The sequence below is a fragment of the Micromys minutus genome, assembly GCF_963924665.1.
Source record: "Micromys minutus genome assembly, chromosome: 1".
NCBI classification, from domain to species: Eukaryota; Metazoa; Chordata; class Mammalia; order Rodentia; family Muridae; genus Micromys; species Micromys minutus.
The window spans coordinates 27,740,139-27,760,674 of NC_137969.1; the positions used below are offsets into that span (position 1 = coordinate 27,740,139).

The following is a 20,536-nucleotide window of genomic DNA, read 5'->3' on the forward strand; positions in this document are numbered from 1 at the left end:
ACCAATTAGCTGGACCACAGACTCATGTTGCATAGCCAGCCTAACAGTCCAGTTTTGTTTTGAGAAACATTCTTATTCCAGATTGGCTTGGAGCTTACTACTAGGCTGAGAATGAACTTGAATTTCCAATCCTCCAGCCTCCACCCAAGTCCTGGGATAGCAGGTGTTTATGTAGTGAAGAGAACCCAACCTGAGGTTTCACTCATACAAAGCAAGCACTACCACTGAGCTGCCTCAACTGTCTGATTTGATCTCAAAGCTTTACCTCTATGAAGCAAGGTCCCTTCATGACATGACTGATAACATTTTCTCCTGTCTAAAATAGTAGCATTCCTGTCATCCGGAATCACTGCAGAAGTGCCCATATGGGCTTTTTGAATGGTTATTATCCAGCCCAATGCCTGCAATCTATCAGTAGTCTACACTTATGATGCAGCCGTTTATAGCGGTCTCGGACCCTCTCACGGAACTCCACTTACGCCAGGCACGGTGGAGCACATCTTTAATCCCAGCACCCAAGAGGCTTTCAGATCTCAAGTTTGAGGCCAGTCTGGTCTATACAGCAGTTTCAGACAGGCAGACCCAGTCTTTAAAAAATTAAAATCATTGTTGGGATGTCAGTAAAAAGACAGCTTGTGGGAGTCATTCTTCCCTTCTGCATGTGAGTTCCAGGTACTGAACCAGGCTCATCAAGCCTGTCAACGGCTGAGCCATTTAACCACCTTTTTTTTTCATTTTAAAGAATACTTAACCCTCCCTGTTTTAAAAATTTCATTATCTTTTTGAGACAGGATCTATCGTAGCCCAAGTTCCAGGCTGGTCTCAAACTCAAGAGATCCACTTGCTCCTGCTTCTCTAGGGCTAGGACTAAAGGCGTGAACCAATACTTGGCTAAATTATTCAATAAAATTATTCAATAAAATTATTGAATTTTCAATAAAAACTATTCAATAAAATTATTCAATAAAAACTAACTCAGGGCCCCAGGTTGCACCCACCCCATTAGCATTTTATAATATCCACTTAAAGTATTAAACAACACCCTCCCAACAGACACAAACCAAACCTCAGAGACTTCCAGCCACAGAAGGCAGCACTTGCTTGGCTCATTTACAAGAATCATTTAACAAGGACAGTGGCTAGAAAAGTGTTACTTGATAGAACACTACTTTGTGCTTTATAAAGTATGTAATGAAATCAGAAGACAGGAGTCTGAATATTAAATATATATGATTAATGCTGTGATGTTTAGAAAGGGGCACGGGGGGGGGGGGAATCAAGGTCAGGCACAGATAATATCCCCAAAGCAGCATTTATTTACTCTTTTTAAGTCCGAAACATTTATTTTAGCAGTCTGGCATTTCATAACCACCCATCATAATTGACACAGGTTGACACACATGATGCTGTCAGGGTACACAAGAACAATAGCCAAGAGTTACAAAAAATAAATCCATGATTCTTAATCACAATCAAAAAAAAAGTACACATATCAAAAACTTCTGATGCATTGCATTGAAAAGAAGGTGTGCACACATCATAATTTAAAGAGGCACAGCAGGGGCTGCTGAAAGCTCACGAGAAACAGTTTATAAAGCTGATGGTGAAGGAACAAGTTGTTGCTGTGTCAGTTTCCATTAGCTGAAGGAAGGGGTGAGGGTCGAATTCATTTTTGCATGCACAAGATGTACTGCTTAACAAAACACTATCGGCCTGTTTTAAATAGCAGCCATAGCCTGTGTTGGCTAATTCTCCTTTCTACGCTCAATTACCATCACCTGGATTTGTTATAGATCCAGACATAATAAAATGCCTCATTCAGAACACAATTCTCTGCACAATTCAAAAAGGGAACGCCCTGTGGCTCAAAGCAACCATCAGTCCAGCAAATGCCCATGAAGGTTTATCTGAAACTGCTTCCCAAGGGACAGGAGGGCAGATCTGAATAGCTGTGCTGCCAATACAGATAGGTTTAGCACTAGATATAGTGATTGTGGCAAGGAAGAATCAGTGATAATGGGGGTGGTGAGTGAAGGAAGGGCCAGGGACCTGGAGGGTCTTCAGTTGCCTTCTCCTGCTTCTTCATCCTGCTGGTCGCTCGTCCAGAGGGTGAGGTTGTCTCGCAGCAACTGCATGATGAGAGTGGAGTCCTTATAGGAATCCTCGTTTAATGTGTCCAGCTCAGCTATAGCATCATCAAAGGCTTGTTTGGCTAAGAGGCAGGCCTGCTCTGGTGCATTCTGGATCTCGTAGTAGAACACAGAAAAATTGAGGGCCAGGCCAAGCCGGATGGGGTGTGTTGGCTGCATGTGCTCTTTGCTGATTTCGAAGGCTTCTTTATACGCTGCCTCAGAAGCTTCAACCACACTGTTTTTCTTCTCCCCAGAAGCCACCTCTGCCAGGTAGCGATAGTAATCACCCTTCATTTTCAGGTAGAACACCTTGCTCTCATACTGAAAATCATTGCAGTTCTTGATAAGGAACTTGTCAAGCAGAGCCAAGACATCATTGCAAACTGTCTCCAGCTCCTTCTCAATCTTCTCCCGGTAGGCTTTAACTTTCTCCAGCTTCTTCTCATTCCCATCTGCCATGGTTTTCTGCTCAATGCTACTAATAACCCTCCAAGAAGATCGCCTGGCACCAACTACATTCTTGTAGGCCACAGAGAGGAGATTTCTATCTTCATTAGATAGTGGTTCATTCAGCTCTGTTACCTGTAAAACATCAGAGGTAAAGATAAGAGGACAAAGCCCCAGTATCTAGAGACTCATCCCTTCAACATGATGAACAATCTTCAAACTGGTGCCGGGTAGTAACATATGCCAATGACCTTAGTATTTCAACATAAACTCTCAATCCTTTTCAAAATGGAGCCAGGTACAGGAGCATATGCTACTGTGATCTCAGTACCCAGGACATGATAGGACCTAAGGTAATTCAACTTGTTCTATAGATCTGCCTGCCCCCACCACCCAAGTGATGGAATTAATGGCGCACTTAACCACTGCTCAGAAACAATTATTTTTTAAATGATGTTCTCATTTTGGTAGAATGGTTGAATGGGTATCATGGAAGGTAGTACACTATTCTAAAGACTTGGCTCTGTGGTATTATTCACATGTACCTCCAGCTTCACCCAAACTAAGAGAACAGTACATTAGTAAGCACCCAACTCTGCTGAAAGGAAACAATGCTACCTTAGCAGCCATCTTCCCCCTCCCCCAAATTGCATAACTGGAATCAAGGAAGCCGTAAATTTTTCAAACATTACTTTAAATGGAAAAATTCAATTTTACCAGCTACAGCTTTTCTTGGTTTCTATGATACCAAGTCCAAGTGAACCAGCTATACAGTTAACAGAAAGAACATTAGATTTTACTCCAGACTAAACTGTGTGCCCCAAAAAATTATGTTCAAATCCTAGTCTCCGGTGCTTGCTAATGTGACCTTATGTGAAAGCATAAATATTGTAGTACAATTACTTAAGGTTAATTCATGCCCCAATGACTCCTATCCCTAAAAGAAAAGCAAGATTTGGAGACAGACAAGCAGGCACAGGACACCATGTGACACAAGGAGAAGAGACCAGAATGACAGTGCCTTTATATGTAAGAACATCAAGGATTGGCAGACGTCATAATAGGCTAAGTGGCAAGGAAGAATTCTTCTCTGGATCTTCAGAGCAAACTCTACCTTGCCAGCACCTGAATTCTAGATCTCTAGCCTCCAAATATGTAGATTATATTTCTACTGTTTTAAGGTACCCAATCTGTGGGTGGTTTTTTTTTTAGTTGTTTTGTTTTAAGAGACAGGGTTTCTCTGTGTAACAGCCATGGTTATTCTGGAACTCACTTTGCACACCAGACTGTATTTTTAATACAGGTATCTGAAGTCAGAAAAACTCAGAGATGCCAGACCCACCCAGAGCTGGAGTTATTTGGTGGCTGTGAATCACCTGGTGCTAGGAACTGAACGAGTCTCTCCAAGAGTTTATAGTTCTCTTTAAAAGCAGTATGCACCATATACTCCTCAGAAAATCCTTCCCAATTTTATAAAAACCTAGTCTTTCCATTTTTTTTTCTGTCTTTGTGTGTGTGTGTGTCCCTGGATGTCCTGACGCTCACAATATAGACCAGACTGTCTTCAACTCTCATAGATCGAGTTGCCTTGGCCTCCTGAGAGCTGGGATTAGAGGCATCTCTCCATTTCTTAAAACCAAAATAATCAACAAATAACAAAAGCAGCCTCTGTTTAGCTGTTCAGCAGTTTAACTGTTGTCTTTATGTAACACAACCTTGGGCACCCAACTCTCAAGTCTATGGCACTTGATTCACACATCCTTTGCTCTAAGATTACACAGCATTATTAAGTCACAATAACAGTCTGTTGGTAATTCATATCTTCCTATGACACCATGTGTTTACTCAGAAATCTCTAAGGGCCTCTTCCCACTACTCATAAGGCAATAAACTGGATAAAAATAGACCCAGTGCCAAAAACAGAACAATGACTAGAAAAACTTAAAAGTTCTTAATCTGGGAGATATCCATTACCAAATGAAATTCTGAGCAAACAAAACTGACACAGAAGTCAGGCACAAATGGTAACACAGGCCCATAATCACAGCTACAGGAGGATTGTGATTTCAAGCCTTACTTAGGCTACATTATAAGCTCAAAATCAGCACAGATAGATAACTTAACACTCTAATCTTATTGTTGGTCCAATGAAAACATTAGGAGACAACTTGACTTTGCCTTGTTGTTTTTCAACCCAAAGGACTGGCTTTACTGCACACTACTGTCTCTGAAGGCCCAGGACTAGTGGCTTCAGAAGCCCTGCTGTTTTGACCTTGGAAGTGTCCAGACCTATGGCAGAGGAACAGAACATTAGTGAAGGAAGGAAGGGTGAAGAATACTAAAATGCTGGCACTACTAGGCTGTCTCCAGGGAGGATACCAGGGGACATCAGGGGACATCCTGGTGCTCCCACAGCCTTATATACAATGAAGTCAACATGGAGAAACAATAGAATAATTTCTTAAATTTGTGTGTGTGTGCGCACACAAAACACAGACACATACTCTCAAACGATCCAATATACACCATGGTGTGTGTGTCTGTGTAGAACAACCTCAGATACCATTCCTCAGGAATCACCCATCTTTGAGACCCTCAGAGGCAGCGGTCACTTTCAATGGTTTGGAACTCAACCAGTAGTCTGGGCTAGAAGAAAAGTGAGCCTATCTCTGCCTCCCCGGCTCTGGGTTACAAGCATTTGCTCACTGCCTATCCTGCTGCTGTTGTTAATGTGGGTTCTGGGATCCATTTCAGCTCCTTATGTTTGTATAAGCACTTTACCAACTAAGCCATCCTACCAGCTCTTACAAGTACAATGGAGCAATTCATAGCCAGAAAGGCGAATTCAACCAATTCTTAACAACTAGTGGCTTTAAGACTCATGGCCTTCAGAACAGATAATATTCAGACCTACATACTTCCCCTTCATACTTGTCCACTGTAGCTAAGCCACAACTAGTAACAAACTTGGCAGATATACTAAGTATAAACTGCTTAGTAAATACACTTATATAGTCACTGGAACAATAGTATAACAACATACATCAGAAACTATCCTGTAACTTCATGGGACATTGTATAACACGAAAGGACTTGACATTTCAAATTCTGGCTTTACAACTATATCTGACCAAGACAAAATGAACCATTAGACATCTTATCTGTAAAATGGTGCTATTACAAACAGTACCTGCAGACACCTGTTTTGACATTATATGAGGCTTGAGGGAGTCAACCAGTGAAAGAGCATACGCTAGCACAAGGCCCTGTGATTTAATCCCTAGCACTAGGCAAATCAGTATAAATAAAATAAGCACACGGACTAACAGCTACCTGTTAATATAATAACTGGATAACTATCTAAAAGTAAAGCAATAAATTACATAAACTTGCTGAATACAATACAGAAAACACTAGGGTACCCCTCCAAAACTTTTACTGTTTTCTGACCATCTGAGTAGCTCAATCTAGTCTTAAGCTCACAATAATTGTGCAAGCTCAATTTCTCAGGTGCTGGGATTACAAGCATGAGCCATCACACATTTCTAAAGGAAAGAGTAGCACTACAGCTGTTTCTTCAGCTTATGTATTGACTAAAACCCTTCAGTGAAAAACAGGTCTCTCCTAGTTTTCATTTACTTCAAACAGCACTAAAGTGGATTTCATGTTAGCATATGTGGTGGCCCACACCTTTAATCCCAGTACTCAAGAAGCAGAGACCACTTTGGTCCACTTAGGAAATTTAAGCCATATGGAGGGACATAAGAATCAGCCTTAAAAAAATGCCATATTGTCAGTTTTTGTTACATCTTAAAAAATGCACAGGATTCTGCCTTCCTCAGGTCTTTCACTTTTTACACAGCACCTGCTTCTCCCATTTCTCACCATGTCCCAGCTGTTGGCAATTAGAGCCCTTTACCTCTGTTAGGGCCTTTTGCCTCTTCTTGTCTAACTCATGTTTCCTTAATGCAGTTTTGCTTCCTGAACTTCATATTCATCAAATCCAACATTCCTCTTAAGCTCTGCCAACGCTAAAGGATTACAGCAGCTGGGTGTGACGGCACAGCCTATAAGCCAAGCCCTCAGGAGGCACTGGCAAGAGGATCCTGGGTTTGAAATCAGTGAGCCTGTAAGACTGCACAACACTGTGCTTTCACTTTATAATTTCACAACTACCACCTATGTTTTGATATAATTTATTCAGGAATAGAAGATATGACTGAATTGCTTCCACCTCTCTACCTATCAATAGTCACGGGAAGCCTAGGTTCCTTTTTCCTGATATCTCACAGTCCTTCTACACTAACATTTTCATCCCACTTAATAAGCTTACTTAAGAGTCTACATTAAATTCCACCAACCTGGCTAGGTATGAGATCAGGAAGAGCTTCAAGGTTTTTTTTATTTGAGCTTCTGTTCAGAAACATTTGCTGACTTTTCGTATTATGAGTTTCAATTCATCTGAAGGAACACCACTATTTCTAATGTACTGAGGTGTTGCTGGGGAATAAAACTGGGGCCCTCAACATACTAGGCAAACTGCTCTACCACCCGAGCTCCAAGTCCAGCCAAAATTCTTAAGGTTTACCACTGTTGTCCTCCAGGTGACACTGCTGGATTAAGAAACATCATTATAGGCAACAAGAATTAAACCATTTACATTAAGAAAAACCTTGAAGATTAAAGACAATATGACCTGTTAGAAACACAAGCATTCCTAGTTTTATACTTCAGAGATCCTGAAGCCAGGAAAACTTTCAAGGTCAGAGCAGTGGCCTTGGATGTTCCATCAAGCCAACATCCAGTTCCACTCTCTACAACTGTGTACTTACCTGCCTTTCAACTGCCTGAAACAAAGCCAGAGGGAAGCTAAGCAGGCGTGCACTCTAGAGATTCCAACATTTGACAGGTAAAGGCAGGATCATCTGGAGTTCAAGGCCAACCCCACCTATTTACTAGGTTTGAGGCCAGCCCGGTATACACAAAACCCTATCTAAAAGGGGAAATTTTAAAAAACAATAAGCTTACTAGAATTCACTCTTCCCTAACGCTTTAATTAAGGCTTATTAATGGATGGCTCATTAACATTTAAAGAATTTCATCTACAAACTACAACAAGGCAAAATGAGATAAAAGTACATCCCACTAACACAGGTGGGACAAACACGAATTTTGATAGAAAACACTCCTTTTTAATAGCTAATTTGAGGGAATGTCTTACCATGAATTTGATGGTACAAATATTAAATTCTCAGTGTTTGGTGTCTTTTCCAACCCATTATTCATTTTAGACAGATTATAAATTTCAAACACAAAGGTCTATTAGCTTTTGCAAAATGTTACCTTTACCTTGATGCCCCCAGAGAACATCTGTGGATACAAGCAGGAAATTGCAGAACATTCAAGGCCATTTAGAACCACAGAGAGCCTTTTTCCCCCTGCTGAAATTGTTTTTTTTCTTGTAATATCTCTCTAGTCTTTCCTTGCTTTCCACCTCAGGATAGTTGATAGCCCCAGATATCTGATGGCCATTCCCCCTTTCCTTTATATCATCTTCATTTCCAAAGGGCCTCCCTAAACTGCAGTCTTCAAATCTCACTCACATATTGAGCAAAGGCCTCTTCACCCAGCTGTTCAGGGAGAGGCCTCAACTTGCATAGTCCTAGAACCATTTAGTAGTGACTTGGTGTGTGGATAGAGGTGGCTTTCAGGGTGCACAGTAGTAATGTCAATATTGTTTCCAAAGCTGTATTTTAAATCCATTTTCTTAAAGAATCCACAATAAGTTCAGACCCCAGACCTAGAACGCTCCTTGGTATGCATGAATACTTGCTATCTAACCAGAACAGCATACCATAATGCTGAAATCAGAATCACCAAATGACCTGTGATGTTGCTGGGTTCCAGAGACATTTTGCTGAGTGTATACCAGGACACTGCAGAAAAGATAACTTGATTATCGTTCTTACCTGGAAAATCCTAAATGTTGGCCTCAATTTTCTATTTCATGTAGTATAAAATAAAATTTCCAAATTAAATTTGTATGGAGTATCTGGGTTTAAAAAACTCCTTTCAAAGAAAGACCAGCTATATGACATATGATCTACTTAGCTAAAAACTGCCCAAGGACTGCTAAAATTCAGGTTTCTGAGTCTCACCCTCAAAAATGTTCATGTATTTAGGAGGAGTCCAAGGAAATTTTCTCCTTAGTCTTAAGAGCTAGTAGCCACAGTTGTAATTCTGCCTTCTGCGTGTGACCTTGACAAGAAATAATCTTTTAGAAAACAAACAAACAAACAAACAAACCAGGACGATGTGAAGAGTCGTCTATAGTGATGTGGTAAGAGAACTCAAAAGTCTCTGATAGGCAGGTAGGCTCTAACCTAAGATACTCGCTAGGGTGTGGCTGGGCATGTCTCCTTTACCGGAAATCAAGCTGCAGGATCCATCTATGAGGGTATCGGGAATGCAAAGGCACCCAGGTTCGCTTCATTTTCACATCATCTCCAGGAAGGCACGCAGCACTGACCGTTGGGATGTATGATAGGACCCACACCCTCCTTCACGCCTATGACTGCTGGAAAGGGGTCTTCCTACACAAAGCCAGACCCGGGGTGCGGGAAATGGGGGGGGGACCAACTTCAGACAAGCAAAGCAAACAGGTCGTAGCATAGAAAACCAGGAGACGGGTCTCCACTCGCGGATGAGTCTTTATTACAAATGGGTGAATGGTGGAAGGAAAGCGCGTTTCGCCCCAGGTCCGGCAGAAGGGTCTAGAAGCAGGAACGCCGACTTCCTCCTTTCCTCGGGTAGCCCCTCCCCCACCAGGGATCTGCGCTAGGACGCGGCGACCCCCGCCCGCCAGCCTTTTAGAGGCCGCCTGGGGAGACCCCGCCCCGGCCAGGCCTCAGGAAACCGAGAGTCCGGCGGCCGCCGCGCCCAAAAGGTGGCGGTGCGCAGGGAGAGAGCCGCCACCCAGGCCCGGGCCCGCCCCGCCCCGCAGCCCCCGGCCGCCCCGCTCCCGGCGTGCTCACCGCCTTCATGGCGGAGGCCATGTCGTCGTAGCGTTCCGCCTGCTCCGCCAGTCGCGCCCGCTGCAGCAGCTGCTCTCGGTCCCCCATGTCGCTCCCGACTCGGCCTCGCCTAGCACGCCCGCACCGCCTGCCGCTCGCTCGCCCGCCCGTCCGCTTCCCGGTCGCCGCCGAGGCCGCCGCCGCGCACGCGCACTGGCTCGCCGGCTGGCGGGAGGCTTGCTAGCTGCGCCGCCGCTCGCGCCTTCTCGCTGGCTGGCTGCACGCGCTGTGCCGAGCGCCGCGGAGCCGCCGAGAGAGGATAGGGGGCGCCGCGGGCGGGAGGGGAGGACGCGACTGCGCCTGCGCACTCGGAGCGGCCCGCCGAGAGCCACGGAGGGGGGCGGGGCGGCCCAGCCCTAACGGTCTTTTTCAAGGTGACGTCACCTACTATAAATAGCAGCGGCTAGGGCCGCGCTGGAGAGCTGCGCAGGCGCCTTAGGAGTGCTGCATTTTACCGCCGCAGCGTTGGAGGGTGGGGAGCGGCTGGGGCGCGGCGATGGTGGTACCACGGGCAGGCGTTGCCGCAGCCCAGGCCAGGAAAGCGCCACAGAACCCATGTTAGAGCTCGGGCTTGAGAAGCAGATAACCGTGTATGGAGAAGCGGAGGCGCTGCCTTGCTCGGTGTGGCCACACCCAGCGCTTCGGTCAGCTCTGGCAGCGGCGTGGTGTGGGTCCTGCTCTTTGGGACAGACACACTAGAATCCACCATAATGCAGTGTAGCGCTGCCATCCTTATAAGTGACCTTGGGCCAGCTCTGGCTCGCACGGGAAGGGATAGGTAGCTTGGCAGAGTCGAGTAGCGTTCAAGACAAACCTACGGGGAGCTGGCCCACTGTTGGGCCTTGACTAACACTAACCGATTTCATACAACCCACTCTACGAAGGGCACAGCAGGTCCTCCATTCTTCATAGCAGAAGTGCAATCTACGATCCTGGGAAACCAAAGGTTGGCAACCAGCCGGGTCGACTTAGCCTGATTCAAATCTCTTTAGGGAATTAATGATTAGAGGTCAGAGGCAGAGAGCTGGCCTGGAAATGAGTGAGGGCCTGAGGTGGAGCCTCGGTGGAAGAAGGAGCAAAACATATAGGCAAGGTCACATATCCTGTATGTGGAGGGACCAAAGTCTGATTTCAATATCTTATTGGATTTCTGTGGGTCAACTAAGCCTCTACCGATCCTGTCATTCAGTGCTAAGGGTCCCTGGGCTGGGCCTCAAGCTAGAAAATTTCCAGTTAAAACAACAACAAAACGGCCTGGCATGGTGGAGCATGCCTTTCTTTAATCTCAGTAGCCACGAAACAAAGACACAGGCAGGCAGATCTCTGAGTTCTAGACCACTTGGGGATATACAGAGAGAAGCCCTGTCTGAAAAAAACACACACAGGGCTGTTAGAGGACGAGAAACCCTGTCTGAAAAAAACATGCACATACATAAGAAAAACCATGATGCCCACTGTAGCACAGAAGGGGTCTCAGGTTCAGAGTGTGTGCACTCATGTTGAAGTCTCCTCAGCAGCCATTTTAAAAAATACATATACATAGAAAGTTTTAAACTTTTTAAAGAATTACATACACTTGGGTAGAGGGCAGCAGGGATGAGGAGTGTGAGGGGTGAGTGTGCAGAGGTCAGAGGATGACTTGTAGGACCTATCTCTCTACCCTGTGAGTCCTAGAGAGGAATTCAGGCCATCTGGCTTAACTACAAGAGCCTTCCTTTCCTTCCCTGTCTGAGCCATCTCACTAGCTCCTTGTTTTCATGTGGTTTGGTTTGGTTTTATACAGATCTCTCACTTGCCCTGGAACTCACCAGTTAGGCTATGGTGTCCGGCCTTAGAGCCCCAGGAATTCACCAGCCTTCGATTCCTCTTCACAGAAGTTCGGGCATGTTCCACCACACCTGGCTTCTTACCACTGAGTCGTGTGCAGAAGGCACTTTCCCTACAGGGAGCTCTGAGCACCTGGTACATGCTCAACACAGCAATAACCCCAGAAGAGGTGCGAGTCTGCCTCTGAGGAGATCTGAACACAAAAGAAGTTGGCTGAACCTGAAAGAGATGAGAATACAGACCCAGGGGTGGGGAACCAAGTCACCTTAAAGGGGATCATGGGGTATCTTAAAAACTAAGCTTTACGTGACCTTTTAAATTTTTTTAAGACACTCTCACACTATCTAGCCCAGGCTGGTCTTTAAATCACAGAGATTCACTTGCCTCTGCCTCCCAACTGCTAGGGTTAAAAGGCATGCACCATCACACCTAGGCTGTCACACTTTTTGTTTTTTTGTTTTTTTTCTAGACATGGTTTCTCTGTGTAGCCCCAGATGTCCTCTGTAGACCAGGCTGGCTCCGAACCCACAGAGATCCCCTTACCTCTGCCTCCTGAGTGCTAGGGTCAAAGATGTGAGCCACCACTGTGTCACCTGTCACTGTCACACTCTTTAAGTTATTTGTTAGGGGAAATATTGGCCTGGTTTGTTAACCTTGATTTGTATCAGTAAAAGTGACTTCAAATATGGTGAAACTTCACAGAGGGAGATCTTCTAGACGCTCAAACCCCAGCCATGGCTGCCATGTCTTCATTTAACTGAAAGTTTATTGTTGTTTATATATTGAAAGGTCTCACATGTAGTCCAGGCTGGCCTCAAACTCGTGATTCTCCTACACCCCCGCAGGAGTGCTGGTGTTGTGGGCACGTGACACCAGTCCCAGCAAGCCTCCATTTTCAAACCTGGCCTGAGCCAGGTGCACCTTTTCTGGGGTTACTGCAGTCCTGAGCATGTAACAGGTGCACAGTAAATATCTCAGTGAACTGGAGACAGCTTCAGGTCCGGAGAGCACCTGCACACGCCGGGGGTTGGTCCCCATCATCCAGTGGTAAGAATCAAGCCGGTGTGGTGGAGCATGCTTGAATCCCAGTGCTGAGGAGCTAGAGGCAAGCAGATTTCTCGGGCTTCATGGCTAGCCATCAGAGTCTAATTAGTGGACAGTTAGCCTTTGGTAAAGATGGAGTGCCAGTTGGGGAGGGTATAGCACTGGAGTCGGCGGAGGTTGCATCCTACTCTTAGAAGGCCTACAACCCTTAAGCATTTCTGGCATCACTGGCCTGAGATTGGCTGACAGTGAGAATGAAGTGGAACTGTGTATTGTGGATACTTGATTTTGACATCGCTGCAGGTTGGACATACTCCCCTGAAAAGCATGTGTCCACAGTTTCCTTCTCAACAAAGCATGCTTCAGAGGAAGACCCTAATGGGATATGTGGAGGCCATGAGGGCTCCTTCTCCATACATGGACTAATACCAGCTAGAAAATGGATGGGGACAGCTACTCTGAGCAATAGTGTTGAGAGACAAGCTCTGTTTTAGAAATAGCAATATTTGGGCTGAGTGATGCTAGAGCACCCCTTTAATCCTAGCATTTAGGAGGTAGAGACAGACAGATCTTTGAGTCTGAGGACAACCTGGTCTATAGAGCTAGTTCCAGGACAGCCAGGGCTACACAGAGAAACTCTGTCTCAAAACACAAAACAAAACCATAAACAACAACAAAAAACTGGGTTTTGATGTCACCCTGCCTCAGCGCCCAAGTACTGAGATCACAAGCATGTGACACCACGGTTGGCTCCACCAAGTATCTCAGGTCAGTCCTGGCTCTGTGGTCCCCTGTTGTCCCCCATTTTGAGCACAGTGCTAGTGACTGCTTCTCAACACGATTGGATTCCCAAAGCATCACCAGAACCTTCCAACTAGAGTCCAGTGAACAGAAAAAGGTATGGCCTGGTTCTTTTGGTCCTCCCCTCCCAACATCAGATACTCTGGTACAACTCTGAACTCTGAGATGTCTGGACACCAAAGGACACATTACAGAAGAGACCTGGCATTGTTCCAAAGAGGTGACAGTCACGGTTGGCACAGTTAACCGTTGCCATGTCACCAAAGTAGGACTCCTTGCCACACCCCAATGTGGTCAGCTTGCTGCCAAAGTGACTTTTCTGATTTCTCAGCCAATGGTAATTACAACTGTCAGTAGCAGCATCAACAGCCCAAGCTAATCAATCCCTTCCCTTCTCCTGGGCAGCAGGGCAGTGACTTACCCTCAGAGATTGTCTCTCAGTACCCTCAATGCCTTCCCCTACCCAAGCCTGACTCAGAGAAGCCATGTAGCACCCAGGACAGCTGTTGGCATTTAGCTGTGCTAAGCTGTTCCTGGTAGCCACAGTCTGTGAGCTGCTGTTTTCAACTGTGCTGCATTCAGAACCAGTTCACTACCCATCCCAACCCCTACCCGGTCTCCCTCAGGCTCTGCTGGGTGCTGGGCTCTGGGAGGAGGGAGGAAGGGCATTTGCTTCAGTTCTGCACAAGACCTTTGCTATGTTAGTAACCTGGGCTAACCTCAGACTCACTATGTAGCCTAGGCTGGCCTCAAATTCCTGATTTTCCTGGCTCAGCCTTCTGTGTACTGGCTGAGATTACAGATCTGTGCAATCATGTCCAGCCTGAGCCTGTGTTTCTTTTTATTTTAACCTTTTGAGACAGGTTCCTTTTTGCACACGAGCATTGGGACTAAAGGCCGGTGTTGCCACAACCATCAAATTTGTTTCTTGGCCAGAACCTTCTAGAGATCCTTTCATTGGAAGTTGCTAGGTGACCATCACCTCCAGCTTCTGTGTGGTTTCTGCGGTGTGGGCTGGACAGACTGGGTCCAGCTGGGAAAAGAGCTAGGGGCAGGTCTGAGGAGGCTGCTGTGTTGTCTTTGACACTCAGGATTTCCTATCTGTGACATAGAGACCTTACTGGTGAATGGCTCTGTTCTTTGGGGCCCAACCTCAAATTCTCTAGCTCTGAAAGTCTGGGGGACCATTGGAAAAATCTAATAACATGGCAAGAGATAAAGCCAGGGCTGCTCCTAAAGACAGGCATTGGGCTGACATAGCAATTTAATGGTAGAACACCTCCCAAGCATGTGAAAGACTCGAGAGGCTTAATTCCCAGTACCAGCTGGGCTTGGCTGAGCTCACTTTTTATCTCTGGGCTCTTAAGGAAGAGGCAGGTGAGTCTCTGAGTTGGAGCAGAAACTGATCTATAGGATAACCAGAGCTACATACAGGAGACCCTGTCTCTAAATAAATAAATAAATAAATAATGGCTGAGACCTTATTGAAGAGACAAGGAAACAAATTCTATTCCTTAGCTGGCCATGAGGCAGCAGCTTGCCAGTACACTCCTATTTAATTAAGTTGAGGTCAGTGTTCTTCCCGTTCTAAAAGTGAGGGGGAAGGAGGCCAGGCAAGTGCGTGACTCGCCAGCTTCAGCGCAGTACAGAAACTTGGTTCCAGAAGCATCTTCACCACTGTCTGCACCGTTGCCCTTGACCTTCTGAGGGTCTCTGAGCACTTCCCTATGTGGTCCCTTAGACAGGAAGTAAAGGAGAGGGTCACTAGTCTTTGCCAAGGTTCTCTGCCAGGCAACTGTGCTAAAAAAACATCTTTTCCTTCCCAGGATGTTAGTAGGAGGCAAACAGATTGTTGCAGCCTCCTGGCTTCTTCCAGACGACGGCAGTGGACTGGCCCTGGCTCAGGAAACAAAGCAATCTGAGAGGGCCAAGGCCATCGGAGAAGGCTGAGCCCCAGGCTGAGGTGGGAGGTTGCTCTGCAGCACAGGGCATAGGGGAAGAATCTTTCTACTGAAAGATATCAGAGTTTCCACCTAGCTCTCTACAGCATGAGCCTGAGCCACTTTTAAACTCATTACTCACTCCCTGGACATCTTGGGCACACCATGTTCCCAGACTCTGCCCACAAATTTCTACTAAAATGTCCTTATCCATCCCTCCAGCCTTTCTGTTCCCCTAGTACTGCTCCTTTTTTTTTTTTTTTTTTTTTTTTTTTTTTTTTTTTTTTTGTAGACAAGTTCTTCTTACATAGCCCAGGCTGACCTCAAACTTTCAAACTTGTAATCCTCCTGCCTTTGCCACCCAAATGTAAGGTTTAAAGGCATGCCCTGTGATATATGTATCCAGCAAATCCTACCTTCAAAGAGGCTACCTACTCTTTCTCCAAGAGGAGCTACTCTGTGGGAAGCTGGGAAGATGGCTCAGTGGCTAAGAGCATCACTTGGAGAGGACCTAAGCCAGTTCCCAGCCCCACCATCAGGTAGCTCACAATCATCATTAACTCCAGGTCCCGATGCCTTCTTAGATACCTGAATTCAATCAATCAAGGGCACATACCCACTTACAGACATATATACCTACATATAATTTAAAATTAGCAAAACAAATCTTTTCAAGAAATAACAGGCATGGTAGCAGAGACCTGTAGTAACAGACACAAACAAGACAAATTTGGGGCTAGCCTGTGCTACATTGTGGGATGAGACCTAACCTGTGCTACATTGTGAGATCTGTCCTTTTTTATTTTTTTAAGCTCTTCCTCCTTTGCTTTCTTAAATTATGCATATGTGTATTGAAGTGACATAAATTCTCTCCTTTTGCTGTGAGTTCCAGGATTCAGACTCAGGCCATCAAGCTAGTGTGGCAGATACTTTTACAAAAAACCAAAACAAGAAACAAATGCCTTTCAATTTCTGCCTGTTTCCAGCATGACTCTAGTATCTGCTCTCTGCATAAAGTAGTATCAATAAGGTTGATGTTACTGGCCAACTGACCAACTAGCAGGCATTGTGTTATACTAAACAGAGCATCTGATCTATTTCTCTTATATCCATTGAACAGATAGAGAAACTGAGGTTCAGAGAGACACCTGCTTACCTACAGTTAGGGGAGTTAGCTTTTGAACTACCATCTTGGTGACCATAGAATTCAGGTTCCTTGTCATATCAAGCCTCTGCCTCTTACACCTTTAGGAAGTTGCCATTTCACTGAGTGTGCGGCTTGGGCTTTCATCTGTCCTCAGAGCCTTTGGATGCTGGGTTGGGAGTCCTGGACTCAGGGATTGCTCTATGCATGCAGAATTGAATGCAGTCCTACCTTTTCTACCTTTGTCACAAAAACCCACACTGCGGCCCTCTTTGCAAGAGGCCGGGGTCACTGCCAGTCACACACACCCCACTGACAGCTAATGACTGATTGGCAGCTGCGTGGAAGGTCAGAGAGAGAGTGGAGAAAGAGAACAGACTAACGGAGCTCGGAGGGAGTGAGGGCCGGAAGAGTGCTCTCAGGCTGAACCTGCCTGCTTCGGCGACTTTAAAACTACAGGAGAGCTCCTGGACCTCGCCTCCTCAACCTCAGCTTTTCCCCACAGCTGAGGAAACCTAGACAAGTCCCTGTACGTCTCAGAGCTTGAGCCTGCTCTCATGGGAAATGGGCATGCTGTGATGGCGCTGTCCCTGCTAGACCTGGGCTGAGGCCAGGAGGAACGAGGGTATCACTGGGGGAAGGAGTGGGCACCTCCTACTGGACACCGACAATGCCTTCAAATATGGACGCCGGAGGATCATCTCAACCTGAGGCGCTGTGAAACAGCTGGGCCAGAAAGGTCTGGGAGCAGCCTTGAACTCACAAAAGCATGGCCATAAAAAAAGATACTGACGTCCCTCTCCTGCCCCTCCCCAAAAGCGGGGCTTGGTAGTGTGTGCCTTTAATCCCAGCACTCAGGAGGCAGACACAGGCAGATCTCTGAGTTGGAGGATAGCCTGGTTTACAGTGAGTTCCGGGACGGGCAGGGAGCGCTACATAGAGAAAACAAAACCAAAGATACTAAAGGCAGTTCAGCTTGCTAACTTACTCCCAAGAGCACTCCACCCCAAACCCCACCTGTAACTTCGCAGCCTTCTTCCTATCCCATTTTGCCCCTTCCAAACTTGTTCCTCATCCTTTTGTCTTGTTTTGGGTTTTGTTTGTTGAGACGGGGTCTCACTACGCTGCCTGTGCATGTCTCCTGGCTGGCTTGTAGACCAGGCCGGTGTCAAACTCATAGAGATCCACCTGCCTCTGTCTCTCAAGAGCTGGGGTTAAAAGTGTGTGCCAGCACACCAGGTTAAGAAACTCTCTGGGAAAAAAGTTTTATTTTCAAGTTTATGTGTGTGTGTGTGTGTTTGTGCACACACATACACAGGAATACAGATGCCTAAAGAGGTCAGCGGCATCAGATCCCCCAAAGCTAGAGCTGCAGGTAGTTCTGAGCTTCCATGATGTGGGTGCTAGGGAACATACTTCGGTTCTCTGAAGGGCCACTGAGCCATCTCTTCAGCCTCAAAGTTAACATATTCTAAAGAGGGGCTGGATAGATGGCTCAGTGGTTAAGAGCGCTGGTTCCTTTTCCAGAGGACCCATGTCCAATTCCCAGCATCCACATGGCAGCTCACACCTGACTGTAACTCCAGTTCTAGGGGACCTGATGTCACAAAGATATACATGTAGGCAAAATACCAATGCACATAAAATAATTTTTAATTCTTTTTGTAAAAAAGATTTATTTATTATTTATTATATATGAGTACACTGTAGCTGTACTCAGAGACACCAGAAGAGGGCATCAGATCTCATTAAAGATGGTTGTGAGCCACCATGTGGTTGCTGGGATTTGAACTCAGGACCTCTGAAAGAGCAGTCAGTGCTCTTAACCACTGAGCCATCTCTCCAGCACAATAATAACTTTTAAAAAGATGTCCTAAAGAGAGACCCTGGTAGCCTCTCCCTTTGGCTCTCAAACTATTAAAAAAAAAATGGCCCTCAAGAAATTAGACTTTACTCAGGATTCTCAGGAGAGTCTCTCAGAAAAAGGGAAAGGCTGGAGCCTGGAAATGCCTGCTATCAGCCAGGGGAAGAGTTTGTCTTCAGGATGAGCTCACACACCATTCTCAGCTCCTCAGACCACCATCCAGAAGAGACTGGAGCCCAGACACAGATGACTGAACAGCTTGACCAGGACTGCTCACTAAAGCATATATACCTCTTACCCTCTGCTTAAACCTAAACCTCCTGTCAGGGTCTCAAGGACTAGACTGGGGTGTAGGGGTGTCACTAGACCTCAGTATTCATTCCTCTTCCCAATGCAGCCATACCAAAAATTCTGTCTTCTCGACTTTTCACTATTCCTACTGTTGAGGCTTTTTGTTTATTATTGTCAGGTTTACCCTAACAATCTTTACCAGGGTTGCCAGTGGCTGATGGGTGCAAAAGCCAGAAGTCATGTGTCCAGTGACTCTCCAGTGTGGCCCTGGTTATCCCAGGTCACCTATGCTGAGCCTGTTTCTCTGCTCAGATAAAGGGGGTAAGAATTCCTGGGAAGGTGAAGAGATTATCCAGAGGCCAGGCTCCTTTTTCCCTCAGGTGTGATAGCTGTTGTTTTTGAGATAGGATTTTACTGAGTAGCCGAAGCTGATCCTCCTGCCTCAGCCTCTGGAGTGCTGTGACAGACCTGGGTAAACAGGTCTGGCCCTGAAGCTGTTTTCCTGGCAGCTGCCCCGTGCTCTCTCTTCCTACCTCACTGGGTGTGTTTAAGGCTGTGCTGTCGCTTAGCAGCAGCTTCTGACATCTTCCGCAACAGAAGAGGCGAAAATCCAACTCATAGATAACTGGCTACAGAGGGTTAGAAGGAGGCTGTGTACTCCAGTCAGGTTCCCTCTGCCTCATCCCTCCTCCTCTCTTACCTAACCCAGAGCCTTCCTTCTTCAGGTTTCAGCATAAACTAGTTCCCATTGTAAAAATGTTTAATTGGTCCTGTCCTACAGCTTTCTCTCTTTTCTCTACCACAAGGGGCTCTCCATGATGTGAAGCCCTTGTTAGGCTATTAGAGCATAGTGCTGTGCTGGGCCAGTAGCAGGTGCTCAGCAGCCCCTGGCCAGATGACCGACTTCATCATGCCCGTGCAGAATGCTATGGGAGAGGCAGCAGAAAAAGCTTTGGACTCCTGCCATGCCTTACATTAGCAGTATCCTCTCCGAGTCCTGACAGCCAGTCCCCCCTGGGACGTCACTGAAGCTCTCTGAATTCCGGTCACCGCTTCACCTTGGGAAGGCAGCCTGCAGCCCTCACCAAGCGGTAATTGACGTCACTGTGGTGCCAGGAGCTGCCCCATTAATATTTAATGTGGCCTTACTGCAGCAGAGATGCAGGCAAGAAGAAGTGGGAGGGTCTACGTCTGGGCTCTGTGGAGCCATGGGAAGGGGCACTAATGGGAAAGGGCTCCCTAAGCCATCCAGACTGGTGGATGAGCTCTGCGCCAGCCTTCTTTAGTCCCCGGCTTAACTCTGAAAGAGCCTTGGCAGCATGTGGCCCCGCAGTGGGACAACAAGACTGCTGACTGAGCCCAAATCCTAAATAAATGGGGGATTAGGGGCTCCAGGGGGAGTTTCCTGGAGACAGTGGGAGGGTTGAATGCTGGCGCCAGGCAGGCCACCCTGCATAGCTATGTGATCAAAGCCTCCCTTTGCTATCTAAGGAGTTGGAGCAAATACATTTAGGAATGCTGCTGTAGTTGGGGCAAGGAACGCCGAGGATTTGCTTGCACATAGTAGACCCTCCACAAATGTGGAGCCTCTTTTTCCAAGAAAGATGTGAAGAGCCCTTCATGGGTTCAGTGGTCAGGGGAAGAGCAACAGAACAGGGAGCTTGGAGCCAAATCATGATCCCATACCAGGAGAGGTGTGGACACATACACACTCACTCACACACACACACTCACACACTCACACATACACACACACACTCACACACACTCACACACACACATACACACACACTCACACATACACACACACACTCACACACACATACACACACACTCACTCACACACACATACTCACACTCACACACACTCTCACACACACATACACACACTCACACACACATACACACACTCACTCACACACACATACACACACTCACTCACACACACATACACACACACACACACACACACA

General features: G+C 46.3%; 1 protein-coding gene across 1 annotated transcript; it reads right to left on the reverse strand.

Annotated features, from left to right (window-relative positions):
- Positions 1–1,293: 1,293 nt before the first annotated feature.
- YWHAH (tyrosine 3-monooxygenase/tryptophan 5-monooxygenase activation protein eta) lies at positions 1,294–9,889 on the reverse strand. Its single transcript, XM_080909689.1, has 2 exons — positions 9,614–9,889; positions 1,294–2,714 (listed from the first exon to the last, which is right to left on the reverse strand). Exons 1-2 carry the CDS (start codon positions 9,698–9,700, stop codon positions 2,061–2,063), a joined length of 741 nt encoding a protein of 246 aa, XP_080765815.1. The 5' UTR covers positions 9,701–9,889; the 3' UTR covers positions 1,294–2,060.
- Positions 9,890–20,536: the final 10,647 nt, after the last annotated feature.